Source organism: Schistocerca nitens, chromosome 12, assembly GCF_023898315.1.
Source record: "Schistocerca nitens isolate TAMUIC-IGC-003100 chromosome 12, iqSchNite1.1, whole genome shotgun sequence".
Lineage (NCBI taxonomy): Eukaryota > Metazoa > Arthropoda > Insecta > Orthoptera > Acrididae > Schistocerca > Schistocerca nitens.
Genome location: NC_064625.1, coordinates 25,311,653 through 25,333,573, shown reverse-complemented (window position 1 = coordinate 25,333,573; position 21,921 = coordinate 25,311,653). Strand labels below are relative to the sequence as shown.

The 21,921-nt window shown below is 38.1% G+C and overlaps 1 protein-coding gene across 2 annotated transcripts in view; it reads right to left on the bottom strand.

The window, feature by feature from the left end:
* Positions 1–18,818: 18,818 nt before the first annotated feature.
* Positions 18,819–21,921, bottom strand: part of LOC126215363 (leucine zipper transcription factor-like protein 1) — a 61,252-nt gene continuing 58,149 nt past the window's right edge. The window contains exon 7 of one of the 2 annotated variants that reach the window (XM_049942054.1): positions 18,819–20,427. In XM_049942054.1, the coding sequence (XP_049798011.1) occupies positions 20,248–20,427 (180 nt within the window). In that variant the 3' untranslated portion in view covers positions 18,819–20,247. The remainder of the gene's footprint in view (positions 20,428–21,921) is intronic. The other variant, XR_007542126.1, reaches the window with a different exon arrangement.

The following is a 21,921-nucleotide window of genomic DNA, read 5'->3' as shown; positions in this document are numbered from 1 at the left end:
AGGTTTTTGTGTATTATTACAGTCACAATTTTACTAACATAATAAAATTAACTACTACTACTAATCACCTAGTACTGCTGCCACTATCACTAACCGAACCTATACCAAACCAAATAAAAATAATAGCGGCAAAAAACTACAGTCATAAATGTGTAGCTTATTCTTCGTATTTTGTGAGGATCTCGCTGTATTCATAAGAGTTTTGTTTTTAAAGACCACACTGCAGAAACCTTCACATGTCTTTCTGAAGTTCATCTGAACATACATATCGGCTTTCACAAGTTAAAACGGATATTGTTTCTAGCAACCCACCATAGTACATCCATTACACTAAACACTCATTCAATGTACGCATTACTTATAGGAATTGCGAGAATATGCTGCATTATTTTGAACATATTTGGTGCATCTGCTTTTTAGAAAAACTCACTTCACATTTTACAACAGTTATTATCTTTCCTATCAAGATTTGATACTATCGATTTCAAAACATAAAACTCATGCTAAAGTTCGTTTCCATCGAAACTAATTATCAATTTCTTTTTCATTTTGAAGAAGTCATTAAATGAAAATGGTTTTGGTTGACATAAATGTAGCACAGACAAAATTTTGTACTAATTGTCATTCACACTAAAGTGGTACCATTTATTAAGATAATTTAATAATCCATCATAAACTCCTTTGCTAAAATATACTATTCTTTTCTTCTTCTGTAAGGTGATCTAAAAACATATTAACTTCAAATCCATAGAACTTATCCTCCTTATGACATTATATTCGTTTCTTCACTTCTAACATAAACTTGTGAACATTTGTAAAAAGTGTGTCCCCTTTATCGAAAAGTCTAATTGCATTAGACAGTTACAGCTGCTTTTCAAAAAAAAAAACAAAAATACCCTGGTAGTATTAGTGAGTATTCATTTATTTCGCCTTGTTATGAACTAACAAATTTCCGGATTAGGGGGTGTGTTTTTTCTTCGTTCAGGGCTACATAATATATCTTTAAAACGTGCCTCATCTTAGCAAGACCCTCCACAGCTGAGGCAGAGAGAACCATTGCACAACAGTGTTTCACAATATTTCACTAGAGTCAAGCTGAGCAAACTCGCAAAATGTTTTTACTTACTCAGAATGTTTTGATGATGAAGAAAAATCTGAATATATTTAAAGAATTAGACTTCCTACGGCATATTTTATAAGCTTGGATCGAAATTTAACAGAATTATTAGTATATGAGAACAACGATAAGCTTTAAATAAGTTTTTGCTCTCTTCTTTTAATCTAGTAAAGACAGAATTATGTTTACAGGAAATAACTAAAGTGTTGTCAGTTGAATAAAAAAACGACAGTGTTCAGTGTTAAACCATTTTCCAATAAAACAGACTTTAATTTATTTGAAACGGGATCTGCAGATTCCTTTACATCTTCATAGAGATCAATAATTTCGTTAAATTTCCTCTTACCTTCGGAGAAGTACATTACAACTATCGGGTAATGTTTTTATAGCCCTTATTTGAAACGTTTGAGCCTAATGAAAACGGAACATTTTGTTTTAATTCGCTTAATAGCTTCTATTTAGCACAAGACATAAGCACATTATTTTAGTAATGTCTCACTTTTAGTTCGGCTGCGTGTTACTTCCTTTATTACAAAAGAGGCTGAAAACATGTGCGTATAACTTATTATCACAATCTTGATAACTAAGAATTGTGGTGTTTTGCACCATGATAAGTCAAAGGTAACTTCGCTGTAGTAATTTTGTCGTCTTCTGCAGAAAATTGTTTTGACAAGAATTTGAGAAGAGAATAATTTTTCTTTTGTGTGATAATATTCGCTTTGCGTCTTTCTGGTAGTAAACACGGCCTTCATGCCGTCATATTTAACAGTAAATTAGATACTGCATATTCTGCTCTTACACAAACACTCATCACTATCAACTTATTCTAACTACTGTTTATTATTTCCGTCTTGCAACCATTCTTCACAGAACGAACTAAGATATCGTCTCTTCATTTCACTGCTACTACTCACTAATCTGAATTACGAAAACTAGTCTATTCACGCACGATCCGAGTGTTCGAACAGTTGCCAGTGAACTGATAACTGACAATGAAGGAATGGGCACAAAAAAAATGGCAGTTGATATGTTAAAGCGACTTATCAGTGTTTCTTCAATAATGTGCTAGCCGACTATTATGGAGGTAACAATAAAAAGTTGTCAAAGTAAGAATTGAAATGTAGAGTTTTGTTAGAATAAGGAATTAACATTCAAACAGAATTATTCAAAATGATTAAAGAGTAAACTCGCATTCAAACCTGTAGATTAAAGTCATTAGCCCGTATACCAGGAGAATTAATTCCAAACATGTGCACTGCAGGTGGTATTCATAGATCTGGCAACACTACAACTATGCCGTATATAAGATTGGCTGCTTTACGAGATTGGGCTCATGTAGCCAACACCAAACCATATGCCATAACTCTTGAGCTGGTGCACTGTTCTTCATAATATGAGCAAGCACGCACATGTAAAGAATAGTTGTCTTTATGTTACCAAGGTAAAGACGTAAAAAGACAATTATATTTTAATTTCATTTTAATTAAATAATGGTTAAATGAAGTAACACTGTATGAGCTAAATTATTGTGTAGTTAAACAGTAATAAAATAAACCTTTCACCGTATCACTTTGTCGCCGCACACAAGTGTCACCCCACAATAATGACCTACTAGAACCTTAAACATTGCAGCTGCATCAGATCCCTGCACAACCGCTTATTTGACTACTAATTATCTCGTGGAAAACTACCTCAGTGTGGGATTGTGCTGCTAGTTCAGAATCAGAGTTTTTTCTTGAACGGGTCATAATTTTTTTTCTCACTTAACCTCCTGTTTATTCTATACTAGCTGACCTGGTGAACTCTGTTCCGCCTTAAAGATTTTGGACATTAAGTTCAGTTTATTATTAGGAAATAAAAATAAAAAATCAAGTATTTTAATTATTCTTTATTCTTTGTTTTTTGGTGCATAGCTTTCACTCTTCAATTAAGTACCTTGTGATACACTACAGTAATCCTTTAGACCTTTCATGAAAAATCTGATATCTGATAGAATTAAAAGGCTATATGCCAAGAAAGATCTTCTTAACGAAGAAGCTTATTACCTGCACTTAGAACTGACAAATATTTTTCATATTAATTACAATTTCAATATTGACGATCTCTGGACGATACTTAATGAACATTTAGAAACTTGTAAACTAGGCATAATACAGAAGCATTAAAAGAAACTCGGCAAGCTTTTCTGTCTGTTTGCTAGCGAAAAGTGTACTCAGAGTACCTTTAAAAAAAGCAGTCACACTTTTTACAAAAGAATTCTGAACAAAACTAACATTATTTTTACACAAAATGAAACTGTCCTGCTGGAAAAATGGCTGAAGTATAATGTCTCGCCCAACTTGTCAGATAGAAATGTGATTGAAAAAATGCTTGTAGATCTTAAAGTTGGTCTCGATAGTAAAAAAATAGATAATGCTTGTCAAACTTGTATTGCTTATGATGTAGCTAACATTTTCATGAAAAGTACAGCCTCTGTTTATAACGTTACGCATAATGATAGAAAAGTGGTCGTTTCCATTAATAATAAACTTAAAGAAGCAGAAGCCCTAATTACTAAGTCAGACAAAAGGTGCTCTTTAGTTATTGCTTATAACTCTGAATATATTTCCAAAACCTTAGATTTCTTTAACGAAAATAATATTACGGAACTTCAGGAGGATCCGACTCCAGTTTTACAAAAAGAGGTCAGGACAGACATCAAAAGCGCAAATTTCCTACTCAAACCGTTTCAGAAGAAAATGCTCATTAACATGAACTCTCAGCCCCTAAAACTTCGGTCCTAATTTAAAATCCACAAACCCAATCATCCGATAGGCCCGATATCTAATAGCATGATTAGTGCATACCATGATCTGGCCAAATTTCTACATGGAACTCTGAGAAAATCATTCGTTTTGTGAACAATTTTTCTGTCCCAAATAGTCACACCTTAGTCCAAAAATAAAAGATTTAGAATGCAGTTCAGACACCAAGTTAGTTTCTTTCGATATCAAAAATCTTTATACTAACGTCCCCGTACAGGAAACGCTTACAATTGTAGACAAAAATTTACGTCGGTTAAAAAAAGATATTTCGGATGAACAAATCACAGACTTCACGAATCTCATCTCAGTCGTAGTCAAGTACAACTATTTCGAATTTAATGGACATTTTAATGGATGGTCTCGCTATGGGAAATCCGTTAGCTGGTATCCTTGCTGATATTTTCATCAACTCCCTAGAAGAATTTTTTTAAATTCTTTTCAAGCTGCATCACTAGGCATTCTCTCTTATTCCAGATACGTTGATGATATTCTAATCATCTACAAAGGAGCCGCTGATGGTGTTGATCGTATCTTTAATCTATTCAATGATCTTCATGAGAAAATTTCTTTCACTATCGAATTTGAAAATGAGGCGTGTCAATTAAATTTCCTTGACTTGACGCTTACTATAGAAACAAATAAAATTTCTTTCAATATTTTTCGTAAAGTAACATATACTGACCATTCGTTCCTGCATCTTCTATTCATCCACAATCGCATAAAAAACTCTTCTTTCATTCTGCTGTTCACCGAGCCATTTCCATCCCACTTTCGAAAGAAAACTTAAACGACGAAATCAATTTACTTAAAACAATAGCAGTTAACGAGTATAAACCTAACATAGTACATGACGTTCTTAAAAAGAAAACTGCTAAAAGACTTACTACGCAAGGCACTTTTGTTATCGAGTCTAACTCATAAAATATTTCTCAATTCCTTTCGTGGGGCCTCTCTCTTATCAGATCAAACGCATTCTTCGAAGGAAATACGATTGCAAAGTTGCTTTTTCTACTAATAACAATTTGGAAAAAAAACTTCATTCATAATTTATATTCTATGCGTTCTCCTTTAGAAAATTCTGGTGTCTACAAAATTGTCTGCGCTACTTGCTCCTCTTACTATATAGGACAAACAGGACGTGCCTTCACTATCAGATATAAAGAACACTTGCAAAGAAAAGACGACACTACCACCCAAATTTCGTCTTTTGCCGACCATTTTCTATTTACAGGTGATTCACCTAAAGCCATCTGTGACAGCAACTTTTTGCACACCGAAAAGAAAGGGCGTAGACTAGATATTCTAGAAGAATTAGAGATTTTCAAGCATTTTGCTCGAAAGGATATCCTCATCCTTAACGAACAGCTACAGCTGCGTAACAAAAATTTTTTCAACGGTATAAAGCCGTTACTCGATATCTGACTTCGGGTCTCCTTGTGCAGGTTGCCGAAATGTTCTTTTCCTTCTAAGGTAATCCTATGCTTTTTTTCAATTATCAAATGTTTCTTGGCTGCATTTCACGTCAATATTGCTTTCTACAAGTTGTCATTCAGTCCTATCTACATTTTCATAATGATGTTTTCATGTTTTATCTTACTGTTACAAGCTTTGATGTAGACAAAATGTTATGTTGTATGCTACTATCAAACAAACATTGCTTTCCATAATGTACCAATTACTGTTTATTTATAATCATTTCTGCCTATATTTCAATGTGAAGTAGCCTAATTGTATCTACGGCTACTAGATGGCGCGCTCGTTGTAGTGCTATGTTCATCTGGCCGCATTTGTTAACGCGGGCACCTCAGTCCGTTTTGCAACCTGCACCAAGCAAGTAACGAGCAGCCATTAGTGGCTCGCCATCACAGTTTTCTTTATCTTAAATATCTTTGTGACTAATGCCCTTTTGGCATATTTATTATTTTATAAATGACATATAAGTACTGCCAGTCTTTCACGATAATTCCGTACTTATACTTTATCATACGTTTTTAATCATAATTCTGTGACCATGTTATAGAAATAGACCATTCTTTGATTTAAATTCTGAGGAAGACACTCCTAGCAGTGTCGAAACCCGGTTAATTCGTTAAAAATAGTGACCGAGGGCTGTTTCTCTTTCAGTTGGGAAATTGAAGTCTTTTAAACTCAAACGACATATCAGCAGTTGGGATCCTCGGAATAACTTCCTCACCTTCGAATTTTCTTTTAAGTATAGTCGTGTAAATAACATTGTTCATCAATTTACTTACCACCAAACGCGTACCGTTGCACAGTTTTGGTTGGTTTATGTTTCGAATCATGATTACTATGGAGCCAACTTTTAGGCGTAAATTGTGCGGTGGTAGGCTGTTTAAAAATTCAATTGGATAGTTGGTGGTTTCATCTTCATTTGTTACACAGTCAATAGATTTGAATGAATGCATTTTACCAATGATCTCATTCTGAATTATGTAGTTTAGGTCATCTACATCTTTATTCTTAGCCGCTGAAATTGCTCGCTCACTCAACCATTCATTACTTTTGTAGTTAGTAATGATGTTTGGGAATACTTGGTTGATAAGTTCGTCTTTCGATGAGTCAAAGTTACAGAAATTATGAGGAAATGAAATCAATCCACTCGATTCTTCGACAGGTACTCGACCATTACCGATAGTCAGCAATTGCTCAGAGAAATCTTCAGCAGCTGTATCATTAAGCAATACAACTCTCATGTTTGTTGTCAGCTGAAGTTTCTTCACATAGCGCCAACGATTCGATGATGTGAGGCAAGCATTTATTTTGTCTACAGCCGTTGATCTTGGAAGTACTGGCACTGTTTGGCGGAAATCGCCAGACAGTAAAATCATTGCTCCTCCAAAACAAATCGAGACATTGTGTAGATCTTTCAATGTTCGGTTAAGTGCCTCTAATGCACGTTTATGCGCCATTGTGCATTCGTCCCAGAGGATAATCTTGGATGCTGATAAAACTTTGGCCATTGCTGAGTTTTTTGTAATATTACACATGTTGGTTCTTCAATAGCTTGAAGATTTAACGGTAATTTTAATGCTGAATGAGCCGTACGGCATCCTTCTAACAATGTGACTGCTATTCCAGGGCCGTGCGGTTAAAGGCGCTGCAGTCTGGAACCGCAAGACCGCGACGGTCGCAGGTTCGAGTCCTGCTTCGGGCATGGATGTTTGTGATGTCCTTAGGTTAGTTAGGTTTAACTAGTTCTAAGTTCTAGGGGACTAATGACCTCAGCAGTTGAGTCCCATAGTGCTCAGAGCCATTTGAACCATTTTTGAACTGCTATTCCAGAAGCAACTGCAACCGCAATGTTGAATCTCCCACGAACAGTTGTTAAAACTACTGACATGAGGAATGTCTTGCCAGTTCCACCAGGGGCATCCAGGAAATATAAACCACCATTTCCATCATCAATTGCCTTCATTAATGTATCATAAACTTCCTTTTGTTGGGGTTCAACAGGGGTACATTCCTTTGAACTAATTCATGGTGGTCATATTCACGTTCCCGTTCCAGTTCTCGATTAAATGCGTCATTCATTTCACGATTTGGCGCTCGCATACCTAACCTGACTAACAAACTTCCGCACATGAGGTAACACATGTCTTCGATCAAGAGTAAAGCCCGATTATGTATCTCCTCATTCATTTCAAGATCTTGATTTCTGGAACTGACACGAATTTGATGTTCCATAAAATGCGTTTTTGTTATACCACGTTCTATAGTAACGTTTAGTTGACATTTGCGTTTTGTTATTCCATGCCAGATGCGTTTTTGTTATACCATGATTTATAGCGGTCGAACGGGATAAAAAGTATCCTATGTCCGTCTCCTGGTTCTAAGCTACCTCTCCGCCAGTTTTCAGCCAAATCGGTCCGGCCGTTCTTGAGTTATAAATAGTGTAACTAACACGACTTTCTTATATATATATATATATATATATATATATATATATTACTGCTGCTCACTTGGACATATGATAACACAGCTTATTACTGTGTTAGCTGAAGCAGTAATAAAAGAATAGGTGCGAGCTTGCAATTGAAAATAAAAATACTATTTGTGATTGGCGCATTTTATACACAGCCGCGCCTGCTTGAGGGTTAGTCAGTAACATAAAAAAAACTGAGGGTGCGTAAAATGGGATCAACAATATGTCTGTACATCCGAAACCACAATATTAATCAATCACACCCAGTAAACCAGACAGAGTATGAAGTGGAATCAACAATTCAACTGTACACACAATTAATGGACCATACTGTGGAAACCTGATACGTCATAAAATGAAATCAACAACTCAGCAGTACAACCAAAATCACACCTTGAATTGGTCATGCCAATTCTGCTGTGAACATCACTAAGCAGTCACACTGAGTAAATCTGAGAGTGCATAAAATGGAATTATCAACTCGGCAGCGCAAGCGAAAGCACACTATTAATCAACTGTGCAAGAAAACCTGTGAGTGCATAAAATGGAATCAACAAATCAGCTGTTCATTCGAAACCACACCATTAACCAATCACGCTCAGAAAACCTGACAGTGCGTTCAGTGCACTGACCCAGTACCACACTACCAATCTTCTTCTTCTTCTTCTTTTTCAGTAGCGCTACAGCCCTTGGTGAGCCTTGGCTTCTTCAACAATCTTCCTCCACACCTCTCTGTTATTTGCTGCTTTTTCAACCCCCGGACTCCCATATTGGTGATATCCATTATTAACTCGTCAATCCATCTTCTTCTAGGTCTCCCTTTTCGCCTAACTGAATGGATCATACCTTTCATCATTTTCTTCGGAATTCTATCCTCTGCCATTCTCTCTAAGTGTCCTAGCCATCGTATTCGCTGTGATTTGACAAATTTTACTATGTCCCTGCCTTGTATTAACTCTTGTAATTCGGCATTGTAGCGTATTCTCCAGCCTTCTTCCTCCCTTACTGGCCCATAGATTTTGCGTAGTATTTTCCGCTCAATGCTTCTTAGTGCATTTTTATCGTGTTCTGTCAACGTCCATACCTCTGAGCCGTATGCGATAACTGGGCGGACTAGGGAATTATATATTAGCAGTTTAGTTTTTCTTGTAACAAGTCTATTTTTGAAAAGCTGCATATTTGCAAAGCTAGCTCTGTTTCCTGATTGTATTCTTTCCCTTATAGCCTTTCCAATACTGTTATCATTTGTTATTACGGCTCCCAAGTAGTTAAAAAGAGGACACTCCATTGAAGCATTTCCCATTGATGTTTAGGTTTTTAGGGGTTCTTCTGGCCTCAGATTATGACATTACAATATATTTTGTTTTGTTTTCATTTACTATGAGGCCAATTTTTAAGGCTTCTGTTTCCATTCCCCAGTATGTTTCTAGGAGTGTATTGGTATTTCTTCCTACTATAGCAATGTCCTTAGCGTATGCACATATCTGGCTAGTTTTCATAAATATGGTGCCTCTTTTGTTGATTTTATTTACCACACTATGCAGGGCTATATTGAATACGACAGTAGAGAGACTATCCCCATGCTTCACAGCTTTATTAAAGTCAAAGCTTTCACTTGTTCTGCTAAGGACCTTTACTTTTTTTCTTGTCTCTGTCATTGTCACACTACCAATCAGTCACTCTTAAAAGAACTGACAGTGCCAAGAATGAAATCAACTAGTCCAGACCACACTAATAATCTGTCACCCTGACAAAACCACAGGAAGCATATAATGGGATCAAAACTTTGGTTGCTCACCCAAAGAAACATCATTAAACAACCAAACTGAGAGAACCTAAGAGTGTGTGAAATGGAATTGAGGGCTTGGCTGATCACTGCAAAGTACGGCATTAATCAATCACGCCAAGAAAACATGAGAGATCACGAAATGAGTTCAAAAATTTGGCTGTACATATCTTTAATCAATCACGCTGAGAGTAGCACTCCAGCTGCACAGAAGGGACCAGCGACTAGCAACAGCAGCAGTTGTGTGTGTTTGTTCACAGCGTTTTATCACGACCTTCTGTCAGGGAGTGAATATTATCTGTATGCTTACCTACAGTCATTAGTGTTTACTTACTTTTTAAGAGGGTACTCTTTTTTTGTGTAAGTGCATTAACTTTTGTGTGAGCTGACTTTACAGTGCAAAGTAACTGTTTATATGGTACGAACATTAATAAAACCGACAAACTGCAGGGACGCATTCCTGATTGGAAACAAAGGAAAAAAGGTCCTATGAACACGTGTCCAGAAATGTACAGGGTGTCCGAAAAGTCTTTCCCTGATTACATAAATTGATAACTCAGGCTAGGAGTAAGATAAAAATATGAAACTGGTGTCTAATTGTTTACAAACTATCAAAGTTTTTTTTCACACAACAGTAAACTTCCACATGAGCACCCTCGGTAGCACGTAGCACATCTTGGCGATATTCAGTTTCCGTCCACACATTAGCCAACATCACTGGAGGGATCGATTCAACGGCTGTGGTTATCCGTTGCCGCAGGGTTTCAGGATCTGGTACACGTGTTCGGTAGACCTCGTCCTTGACATAATCCCATAAAAAGAAGTCAATGGGGTTATGTCAGGAGAGCGTGGGGGCCAAACCATTGGCCCATCACGACCAATCTATCGCCCAGGCAAGGTCATATCGAGATAGGCACGGATGTCCAAACCCCAATGAGGCGGTGCACCGTCTTGCTGAAAAAAGACATCAGGGTGATACTGAAGCAGCTGCGGAACAGCATACAGTTGCAACATGTCCAGATACACTGCAGAAGTGACGGTAGCCTTAGCGAAGAAGAATGGCCCGATAATTCGATCGTGCAATAGTGCACACCAAACATTCACCTTTGGGCTGTCTCTGGTGCACTCCATGACCTCCCCAGGGGGTTGTGAACCCCAAATGCGCACATTATGGCGGTTCACTACTCCACTGACAAAAAAGGTCGCTTCATTGGAAAAGGCAATTCAACTGAGAACCATCATCGTCCTCAATACGTGATAGCATTTCGACCGCAAAGTCATATCGACGTGTACTGTCTTTGGGCAATAAGACCTGAACGATGTGGAAGTTTACTGATGTGTGGAAAAAACTTTGATAGTTTGTAAACAATTAGACACCATTTTCATATTTGTATCTTACTTCCAGCCTCAGTTATCGATTTATGTAATCAGGGAAAGACTTTTCGGACACCCTGTATTGTAGCCATGGTAGATGGCGCTGACGAATGGAAGTTCCTCTGACCACGTGCCGTGTGTTCCTTAAGTGTTGCAGGCTGTGTGATTGACGCAGCGTAATGCAAGCAGGAGAATGGTCTGGTATTCATGTCGGGAACAAGCCGAGATGGTGTTTGTGTATGACCAAGCAGATGGAAATTTGGAGAGGCAGCATGGCTATACCAACACAAGTACCCACAGACTCCATATCACACAACATATCAAGCCCTTTTCGGACATCTGTGTGAATATGGATCCTTTCAGACAGACGAACGTGCAGGGAGGCTATGGACTCTGCGTGTACCAGTTTTGGAGGACCGGGTTCTACACGATACTGAGACGAACCCTAGTACAAGCTTCAGGCAAGTGGCCTATCAACGTGGCACAAGCCACAGTTCGATTATGTGTATCCTGCGAGACAGCTGCTACTATTGCATCCCATGAAGGCCACATTGGACATCTGTAGTGACATGGATCCAATGCAGCTCTGTACTGTGTTCTGGTATGATTTGTTGTCGCTATACGCAGACCGTCCACTTCTGCACACATGACAGGACACTTTTTCCGCAATTTCCAGTCACGAATCAGACCCTGCAGTTTGTCGGTTTCATTAAAGTTTACCTTGCATAGCTGTTCCCACAACGTAATTTATTTTTGTTTTAAGAACTTGCAGATTTGGCAACGTGCAGTCAGAACTTTGTAGACCAAACTATACTGTTTCTTTTCTTTTTTTTTTTTTTATTTCTCTTATTCATATTTTGAGGCACAGTATTCGCACAGCACTAGAAGAGGACTCCGATAGCAGTGACGTGTGATCCATATCAATTGCTTACATGGAACGTGTATACAGAAACCTTGATTGTTTGCATATCCCCCATCGCTTGAGACACCATTGTAAATTCAGAGTTCAGTATTGTCAATCTTCTTATTTGTAATAAAAACTATTAATTTGGTTTTGCTTATAGCATTCCGAGAACGTAGCACCCTTTGTTGTTGTTGTTGTTGTTGTTGTTGTGGTCTTCAGTCCTGAGACTGGTTTGATGCAGCTCTCCATGCTACTCTATCCTGTGCAAGCTTATTCATCTTCCAGTACTTACTGCAACCTACATCCTTCTGAATCTGCTTAGTGTATTCATCTCTTGGTCTCCCTCTATGATTTTTACCCTCCGCGCTGCCCTCCAATGCTAAATTTGTGATCCCTTCATGCCTCAGAACATGTCCTACCAACCGGTCCCTTCTTCTTGTCAAGTTGTGCCACAAACTCCTCTTCTCCCCAATTCTATTCAATACCTCATCATTAGTTATGTGATCTACCCATCTAATCTTCAGCATTCTTCTGTAGCACCATATTTCGAAAGCTTCTATTCTCTTCTTGTCCACACTATTTATAGTCCATGTTTCACTTCCATACATGGCTACACTCCATATAAATACTTTCAGAAACGACTTCCTGACACTTAAATCTATACTCGATGTTAACAAATTTCTCTTCTTCAGAAACACTTTCCTTGCCATTGCCAGTCTACATTTTATATCCTATCTACTTCGACCACCATCAGTTATTTTGCTCCCCAAATAGCAAAACTCCTTTACTACTTTAAGTGCCTCATTTCCCTCAGCATCACCCGACTTAATTCGACTACATTCCACTATCATCGTTTTGATTTTGTTGATTTTCATCTAATATCCTCCTTTCAAGACACTGTCCATTCCGTTCAACTGCTCTTCCAAGTCCTTTGCTGTCTCTGACAGAATTACAATGTCATCAGCGAACCTCAAAGTTTTTATTTCTTCTCCATGGATTTTAATACCTATTCCGAATTTTTCTTTTGTTTCCTTTACTGCTTGCTCAATATACAGATTGAATAACATCAGGGAGAGGCTAAAACCCTGTCTCACTCCCTTCCCAACCACTGCTTCCCTTTCATGCCCTCGACTCTTATAACTGCTATCTGGTTTCTGTACAAATTGTAAATAGCCTTTCGCTCCCTGTATTTTACCCCTGCCACCTTTAGAATTTGAAAGAGAGTATTCCAGTCAACATTGTCAAAAACCTTCTCTAAGTCTACAAATGCTAGAAACGTAGGTTTGCCTTTCCTTAATCTTTCTTCTAAGATAAGTCGTACGGTCAGTATTGCCTCACGTGTTCCAACATTTCTACGGAATCCAAACTGATCTTCCCCAAGGTCCGCTTCTACCAGTTTTTCCATTCGTCTGTAAAGAATTCGTGTTAGTATTTTGCAGCTGTGACTTATTAAACTGATAGTTCAGTAATTTTCACATCTGTCAACACCTGCTTTCTTTGGTATTGGAATTATTATATTCTTCTTGAAGTCTGTGGGTATTTCGCCTGTCTCATACATCTTGCTCACCAGATGGTCGAGTTTTGTCAGGACTGGCTCTCCCAAAGCCGTCAGTAGTTCTAATGGAATGTTGTCTACTGCCGGGGCCTTCTTTCGACTCAGGTCCTTCAGTGCTCTGTCAAACTCTTCACGCAGTATCGTATCTCCCATCCTTTAGGCACCCTATAAGCGATGAGTGGGCAGTATCCCACAAATAGGGTCAATGCTAGTTTCATGCAGACTCAAGCAGAACTGGGCACTCTATGGGAACAACTGAATGCCATGTTGGTCACGATCGACAGGCTTTAGGCTACTGCTCATAGCTGCAACGTAACAGGGAGATCAGTGATGAAAGCTGCAACAACTTTGGTGCCCGTGGAATCACCTGAAAATCCTGTTGTCACTGTGTATTCTTAGGTGCAGCATCTGACCAGTCTGTCTCACTTGAGGGCGAGACAGTGGCGAGCTGGCTTGGATCAGGGTGCAGGTTGAAGCTGGGAACTGGTTGCATGGCTGTCCCATTAAGCCTTATCAATAGGCCGCTTCTCCTTTCCAGTTCAAACGAGTGCAGTGGGTGGGTACACGAGGGGCGTTTGAATATTCCGTGCAAAGTCCGAGAGATGGCACCACCGGCGCGTATTAGGGTCACGTTTAGTTAGTAGCAATTTTGGAAAGAATGCACACCAAGTTCCAGAGCCCTATTCATCTATTTCTTTGTGTCTGGCAATTGTGTGAATCCAAGAAGTCGAGTGATTGTCAAAAAATGGAGGAAAAAGAATTTCGTGTGGTGATTAAACGTTACTTTATGAAAGGCAAAAAGCCTCAGGAGACTTAATAGAAGCTTGAGAAACATTACGGTGACTCTGCACCTTCGATTAGAACAGTTTATAAGTGGTTTCAAAATTTTCGGAGTGGCCGTATGGGGACAAGTGATGCTGAACGTTCTGGACGCCCTGTGGAGGTTAAAATTCCAGAAATCATTGACAAAATCAATGATATGGTGATGGATGACGGAAGAGTTAAGGTGTGTGAGATTGCTAGTGCTGTAGGCATCTCGAATGAACGGGTACATAATATTTTGCATAAACATTTGGACATGAAAGAGCTATCTGCAATAAGGGTTCCGTGACGCTTGACCAAAAGCGAAATCGTGTGAAGTGTTGCAAGGATGGTTCACAGCTGTACAGGAAGAATCTGCAGGACTTTAAGCGTCGTTTTGTCACTGTCGATGAAACATGGATACATTACTATATTTCTGAGACCAAAGACCAATCTAAACAATGGGTTACCAAGGGAGAATCTGCACCAAAAAAGGCGAAGACCATTCCTTCGGCCAGAAAGGTTATGGCGACTGTCTTTTGGGATTCGCAAAGGTTAATCCTCATTGACTATCTGGAAAAGGGTAAAACTATTACAGGTGCATATTATTCATCATTACTGGACCGTTTGAAAACTGAGCTGCAAGAAAAATCCTGGCGATTGTACTGCAAAAAAGAGCTTATCCATCATGACAATGCATCAGCACATACCTCAGCAGTTGTGGTCGCAAAATTAATGGAAATAGATTCCAATTCGTTTCACATCCCCCCCCCCCCCCCCCTATTCTCCAGACATATATGTGTGGATGGATATGTGTGTGTGTGCGAGTGTATACCTGTCCTTTTTTCCCCCTAAGGTAAGTCTTTCCGCTGCTGGGATTGGAATGACTCCTTACCCTCTCCCTTAAAACCCACATCCTTTCGTCTTTCCCTCTCCTTCCCTCGTTCCTGACGAAGCAACCATTGGTTGCGAAAGCTTGAAATTTTGTGTGTGTGTGTGTTTTTTTTTAATTGTGTCTATCTACCAGCGCTTTCCCGTTTGGTAAGTCATGGAATCTTTGTTTTTAATATATTTTTCCCATGTGGAATGTTTCTTTCTATTTTATATATATACATATATATATCTAAAAACAAGGATGATGTAACTTACCAAACAAAAGTGCTGGTATGTTGATGTGTATATGTGTGTGTGTGTGTGTGTGTGTGTGTGTGTGTGCGCGCGCGCGCGCGCGCGCGCGAATGTATACCTGTCCTTTTTTCCCCCTAAGGTAAGTCTTTCCGCTCCCGGGATTGGAATGACTCCTTACCCTCTCCCTTAAAACCCACATCCTTTCGTTTTTCCCTCTCCTTCTCTCTTTCCTGATGAAGCAACCGTGGGTTACGAAAGCTTGATATTTGTTTGTGTGTTTTTTATTGTGTCTATCTACCAGTGCTTTCCCGTATGGTAAGTCACAGCATCTTATATATATATATATCACACGCTTATGTCCAGCTGAATGTTTATTAGTGTACTGCGTCAAAATTTGAAGTAAATCAGTCAAGAACTTTTAGAAACTTTTAGTAACAACACTACATCATCCAAATATTCATTAGAGTGTCATGGAAAAATCTGAATTAAATCAAAGAATTTTTGAGATTATGTATCCTAAGTCTGTCTCAAAGCTTTTTAGACTATCGTGTAAAAATTTGAAGTCATTACATATACAAGGTCATCAGAATTTCCTGGTACAGACTTCTAGAATTTGTAGAGTAGACCACATTTTGAACTGGAACCCATGTCCAGAATGTAACGTTTCCGTGCTACAGCTGTTTGAAAACATGTTAGCTAGGTAGATATGCAACAGGGTAGTATTGGAGGGAGAGGGGGGGGGGGGGGTGCTTACATTGGATTGGACAACATCATTTGACATCCACCCAACCTTTCTGACCTCATTCGCATGTCTGTGAGTGTTAGACCAACACGCTGTGTACACTTTTGCAGAATACACTGACATGATCCTTCTGTATTGTGAAGCTCACAGTAAAGGAAGAGCTGCTCATTGCCTTTATCAAGGTCATTATCGACACCATCCAACTCCATCACGTATGGTTTGCACTGCAATCATGCAACGGCTTCAAGAGAGGGCATGGCTGCGGTGCTCCAAGGGGATGCTGTATACCCAAACTCGAAGAGTGTCTGTGATGCTTGTGAAAACTGATTAAGTTTCCTTTTTTTCTTTGTTTATTAATTAGTGGAATCTTAAAACAAGTGATGTACTGGGTGACACCTAATAAATTACTTGTAAAAGTGGTTGTGTTTACCAACATGTTTTCAGTTATGTACTCATTCCCCTGTGCAAGTCCTAGAAGTTGGTAATGGGAATTTCTGAACACAGTGTGTATTTTATGGTAAGTAGTCTGTCTGTCCAAACATTCATTGCAGAATTGTCTAAAAATTTGAAGTAATTGTTTGACTACTTTTCGAGATTTTTGGTAACAACATTAAATGTTGACTTATCATTACATAGTGGTATAGGTATGAGCCACGGTTTTTGAGCATTGATTTCTCCTGATATTTAAGACGGAATAGCCTGATTTTTTGTTTTTGAAGGTTTGCTGGTATATAACGAACTAGCAAGGGAATTGTGGTCACGTTTGAATTCACCATGTATTTAACCACTGAAACTGAATGAGCAAACTCATAACAAATCTTTACAAATTTTGGATGAATATTCACTGGAAATGAATTGCGCAAAACAAATAATTTTATGATCAGCTGGAAGGAGGATTTTTATATTGACCACAACTACTACAAAGCAGTGAAACAATGAAGCATTTTGTGATTGGTGTCTAGTCTGGTACACGTTGTAATGGGATGAGATTCACCACATGCACACTCAGTGGCACACAACTGAGTCAAGACAGATTCAGTATTAATTAAGGCATCTGAAGCAAAATCACTCTCTTCACTAAATAAAAACACTGAAGCATTTTGTAGAACACAAAATCTACGGGAATAAAAGACATACATTTGTAACGTATTTTTTGCTGATGATGTGCACGACACATGATTTTTTTAAACTGTATCTGATAGTCATAAGCAGAGAAATGCAAGTAAATTATGTATTACAAGGTACGAACAACAAGTGATGTGACACCCTTTTTTCTGGTTTTATTCAGGATTCCAGAACACCATATTATTCCTCACCCTTTTGGCTGCAAAACCCTATTTTCCGACATAGTCTCCATTCAATGGGACAGCTTTACAGACCCTTACTGGAATGACCTGCATGCCCAAATGGTACCGTTGTACCGATTGACGTTGGAGCCAATGCCTTACTGTATCAATAACTGTCCCATCATCCACATACTGTTCCCCGCAGTTGCACACAGATGGTCCTTTGTTACTCTTTATGGTGCATGATGTAGCAAGGAATCCAGCAGGTACACACCTTTGGGTACCCCAACTGGTGGACGAGTGTGTCAGCACTACCAACAGAGATGTCCAGTTGAACGGTGAGGTGTTTGATTGTGATCTGTTGATCACCTTGAATGAATTCTGCAAGTGCCTCTGAATATCCTGGTTTCCCGTCAAAATTAATTCAATGACACCTCTCTGCTTGGAATGCACCTTTGTTACACCCACCATTTTGAATGCTACGTATAGTGCTGCCACCAACTGGACCTTCATGAAATTATAGGGGCTGACTCAGGAATATTACACAATTTTCCTCAACAAATTCTGCATTTTTTCAACCGAATCTGGCTGAGAAAGAAATGTGTTGCATTGCCTATTGAATGCTCCTTGCATTATTGGTTATCATAATGTTAATATGTGAACATGAAAATTGAAATGCTGATTTTTAATATTAATTGTACAAGGAGGCCAACGATCCATATATAATTCGGAAGGTATTCTGTCATAGATGTGGAGAAAGAAAAAATAAAGTGTGTAAGTAGTTGTTAACATTGGCAAAAGGAAGTAGAAGCTTTCACGTTCATAATACTGATGTTTCATTCTCTATTATGCATTAAAATCTCCAATACTTGAACACTGAAAATTGAAGAGCTACCAACACCTGCCCTGCGCACCAACCAAGAGCTATGGTAGAAATGACACACGAAAGTAACAACATTTCATGGAATTGCATTCTAGGGGCTTTCGCAATTGATGTGGTTCATTTTCAGTAAAACATGCAAACCAGATAGCTACAATGTGACAACTGCTAGATCGATGATGCTGTCAGCAGTGAAAAATCAACATATCATAGTTACAGGGTCTGTAAATAACATTGTGTATTGGTGTTTATTGTTTTACTCACTTTTTTGTAACAGTAACTGTGTGGTCATTTGCTGCCATTACCAGAAAATTTGGAGTAAGTTCCTAATTTTTAATTTTTCCATTTTCAGTTACTAAGACCTCAAACTTCCCTTATTATGTGGAAACTATTTGTTTTAGGGTATGTCTAGAAGGAGAATGATAATGGGTCAGAATGAAAGACGCAGAGCTATACAGACACAGTTTTTGCATAGAGAAAGTAACAGCAATGTGGACATTCATTATAATGCATCTGCTTTATTTAACAATCATAATATTGATATGTGAACATCAAAAATTAAAGTGCCAATTTTTAAAATTAATTATAAAAGGAGGCCATTGAAACTTATAATTCCAAAGGAACTTTGCTGTAGATGCGCACAAAAGAAAAATTAGCTATTAGGAGCAGACAAACACATTTGAAAAGTTTTCCTTTGTCTCTGACATTGCTACCTACTTCTACTATGCATAACAATTAGGTGCTGTGGCAGAAGTGACACACAAAAGTATCAATGTTTCGTGAAGTTGTACTCTGGGGACATTCACGTTTAAATGTTGCAGATAGTTCATTTGCTGTAACACACACATATCGGACAGCTACAGGGCCACAACTATAGTAGCAAAGCAGTCAGGAACAACAATCATTGTTTATTAGTGCCATTTTTTCACTTACTTTGGTCTAAGAGTAAACGAAACTAACTCTGTGTTTGTTTGCTGCCGTCACCACAAAATTTAGAGTGCTACTAATTTTCACTATCTTCATTTTGAGTAATAGGCATTGCAGATGTTCATAACGTTAATTGTAATGTTGTTCTGTAAGACAGGTTTAAATGTCCACTGAACATAATTACAAATACTTTTGAGAACTGTAATTGTGGTTTGATGAATTTACAGTGAAGATCTATTGCAAATCATTTGGCATCTGAGGGTGACTTTACACGATACAACAGTATTCACATTGTGTTGTCATAAGGCTAAAGTTAATTTGCCACCGTTAACACAATATTTATTTTTCAGAGCAGTGTATCGAAGACTCCCTTCAAATGACTGAACAATTAAAGAGAAATCAAAGAAATATTTCAAGAATACATGTAGCTACAATGCAGCATTTGCCATGGATCAGATCTGAGATTAAACTTTCAGACGCTTTATAAGATACATGACATTTATCACCACATATCAGATCCACTGATGCAACTGGTCGTATTTAGACCACAGATGATACTAGTTATTATTAATATTACTACCACAAGAACAAGCACAATTTGCCTGTGTAGTAAGAAATGCCCAATTGCTTTACCTTCACCCCTTCGCCTTCTCATCTGTTATAAAGCTACAACATTAAGGTTTGACATCAGTGAGGATCAGGTCTTTTATTTATTAAATAAAGTTTTTGGAGAAACAATGATTTCCTCACACATTTTAGACTTATAATCAATCAGCAGTGCAAAGTATTTTTATGTGCAGCTAACAATTACTTAAAGACTGTACGCCAAATTTTCCACAAATACTGTGGTAGCAAAAAGTCACACAGATTGTTTGACTACTATGTAACACTAGTGAGATAACACTTCTAAAAAGTAAGTACTTCTGTCAGAGACCTGTTACATCCACATTTCATTTTCAGGTCTCAATGCAGTATCAGGTGATATCTCTCCACTCCGAACTCAGTTTTCGTCTTCCGACACTTCTCCATCAGCATCGCCATCAGCTACGCTGATCTTGCCTCCTCCTTCTCCCAGGGCACGCAGCCTCAATCGCAGCTCACGCAGCTGTTCATTCTTGCTCGCAAGCATACGCTTCATGTTAATATAAGCTGTCGTCTCACTGAATTTGCTTTCCAGCTCCTGCAGGGACACACAAATTTGCATTTCAGAGTCTGCACTGATACAAGACAAGCTGTGTTATGCAGTCTGTTGAATATAAAACTCTTCTGTAATGACATACTGTTATAATGAACTAAGTACAGTTTCCAACTTGCTGATCTCGTATGTAAAACATTGTAATCAGGAGACAGCATTACACCACATCTCCAGGATGTACCTCACAAATGAGGAAATTGGCACTGGGACACAGGGCTAGTGTAATACCTAACAACAAATTTATATAGGAGCAGCAGATACATGCTTCAAATAAAATATTTGAACCTATGTAATGTTTAGTTTGTAGATGTATATTTACCATAATATTTCTTTCTGAGACACACATTAATAACTAGTGAACATTATTTGAAGTACTTCAATGACCTGCAGAAGAGAAAGTTCATCAATTGTGAACAAAGAAACACTTCATGTATACATGTTACTCTTCAGTCAATTCAATATCTCAAAATTGTGGAAGACAAATTATTTGTATAAGATTTGTAGAGTTATCAAATAGAAGTTTCTGAAAAAAAAAAAACATTGCAATTGTCCAAAATGTAAATATTTAAAACATTAACATACAAACTAACAGTACTTTGATATAGGAACTTGTGTAAATGGCAGAAACAAAATCGATTATTTAATTTTTTCACAATTTGTATATTCCTTATCTAATTGCTAAAATAGGATAACACTTTGGAAAATGTTGTACAGGAAAATTTTCAGTTTGTCAAGGATCATAATTCCAGATGTATTATTTGTTTGTGGAGAATACGTCATTTTGTTAATACTGAATTTTTCTTTATAATTTTATAAAAGTGTCTGGTCTGAGGCCAAGACAGTTGTAATTGACTATCAGCCAGTTTGTGGCAGACTTGTCTGAAACAAAAAATGTATCAACCAGCAGCAGTTTATCTGAAATTTTGATGTTATTTTGAATCGAGTCAAGACAAAATTACACGATGGGTTTCATTGTGCAGTTTTGAGTTACAAACTGGACCTTAAGCAACAGACAAACTTTCCCGACAAATATTCTTTAAGATTCTCCTGTCACAGCATTGTGTGCATATCCAGCTGTTTTAAAGGCAGTTACACTGTTACAGCTGCATAATTGGCTGTAAATTGGAGGATATATTAGACAGCATAAATATCACTGTCCGTGAAGCAGGTATCTGAGGAAGCTGACGGGCAGTTTGTGTGTCGGAGTGCCGAACAGCACTAAGCTCGGTAGTGCCCGACGTACATAAGTCACCGGCAGTGTTAGCTAGCTGCTCTCACAACAACGTAGTCACTACATGTCACAATATAGATTGGTGCTATTCTTCACCATGTCTCAAATGACTCCAGTAGTTCACATCACAGTTCAAGAAATCATTGGTTCTGCTCAATGTTCAATCTTTCATCAGCCTCGCAGTGTAGTGACTTCTATCAATGCTGTTTCTGTAATACATCTTAAAGCGTTATTAATGTGCTATAGAT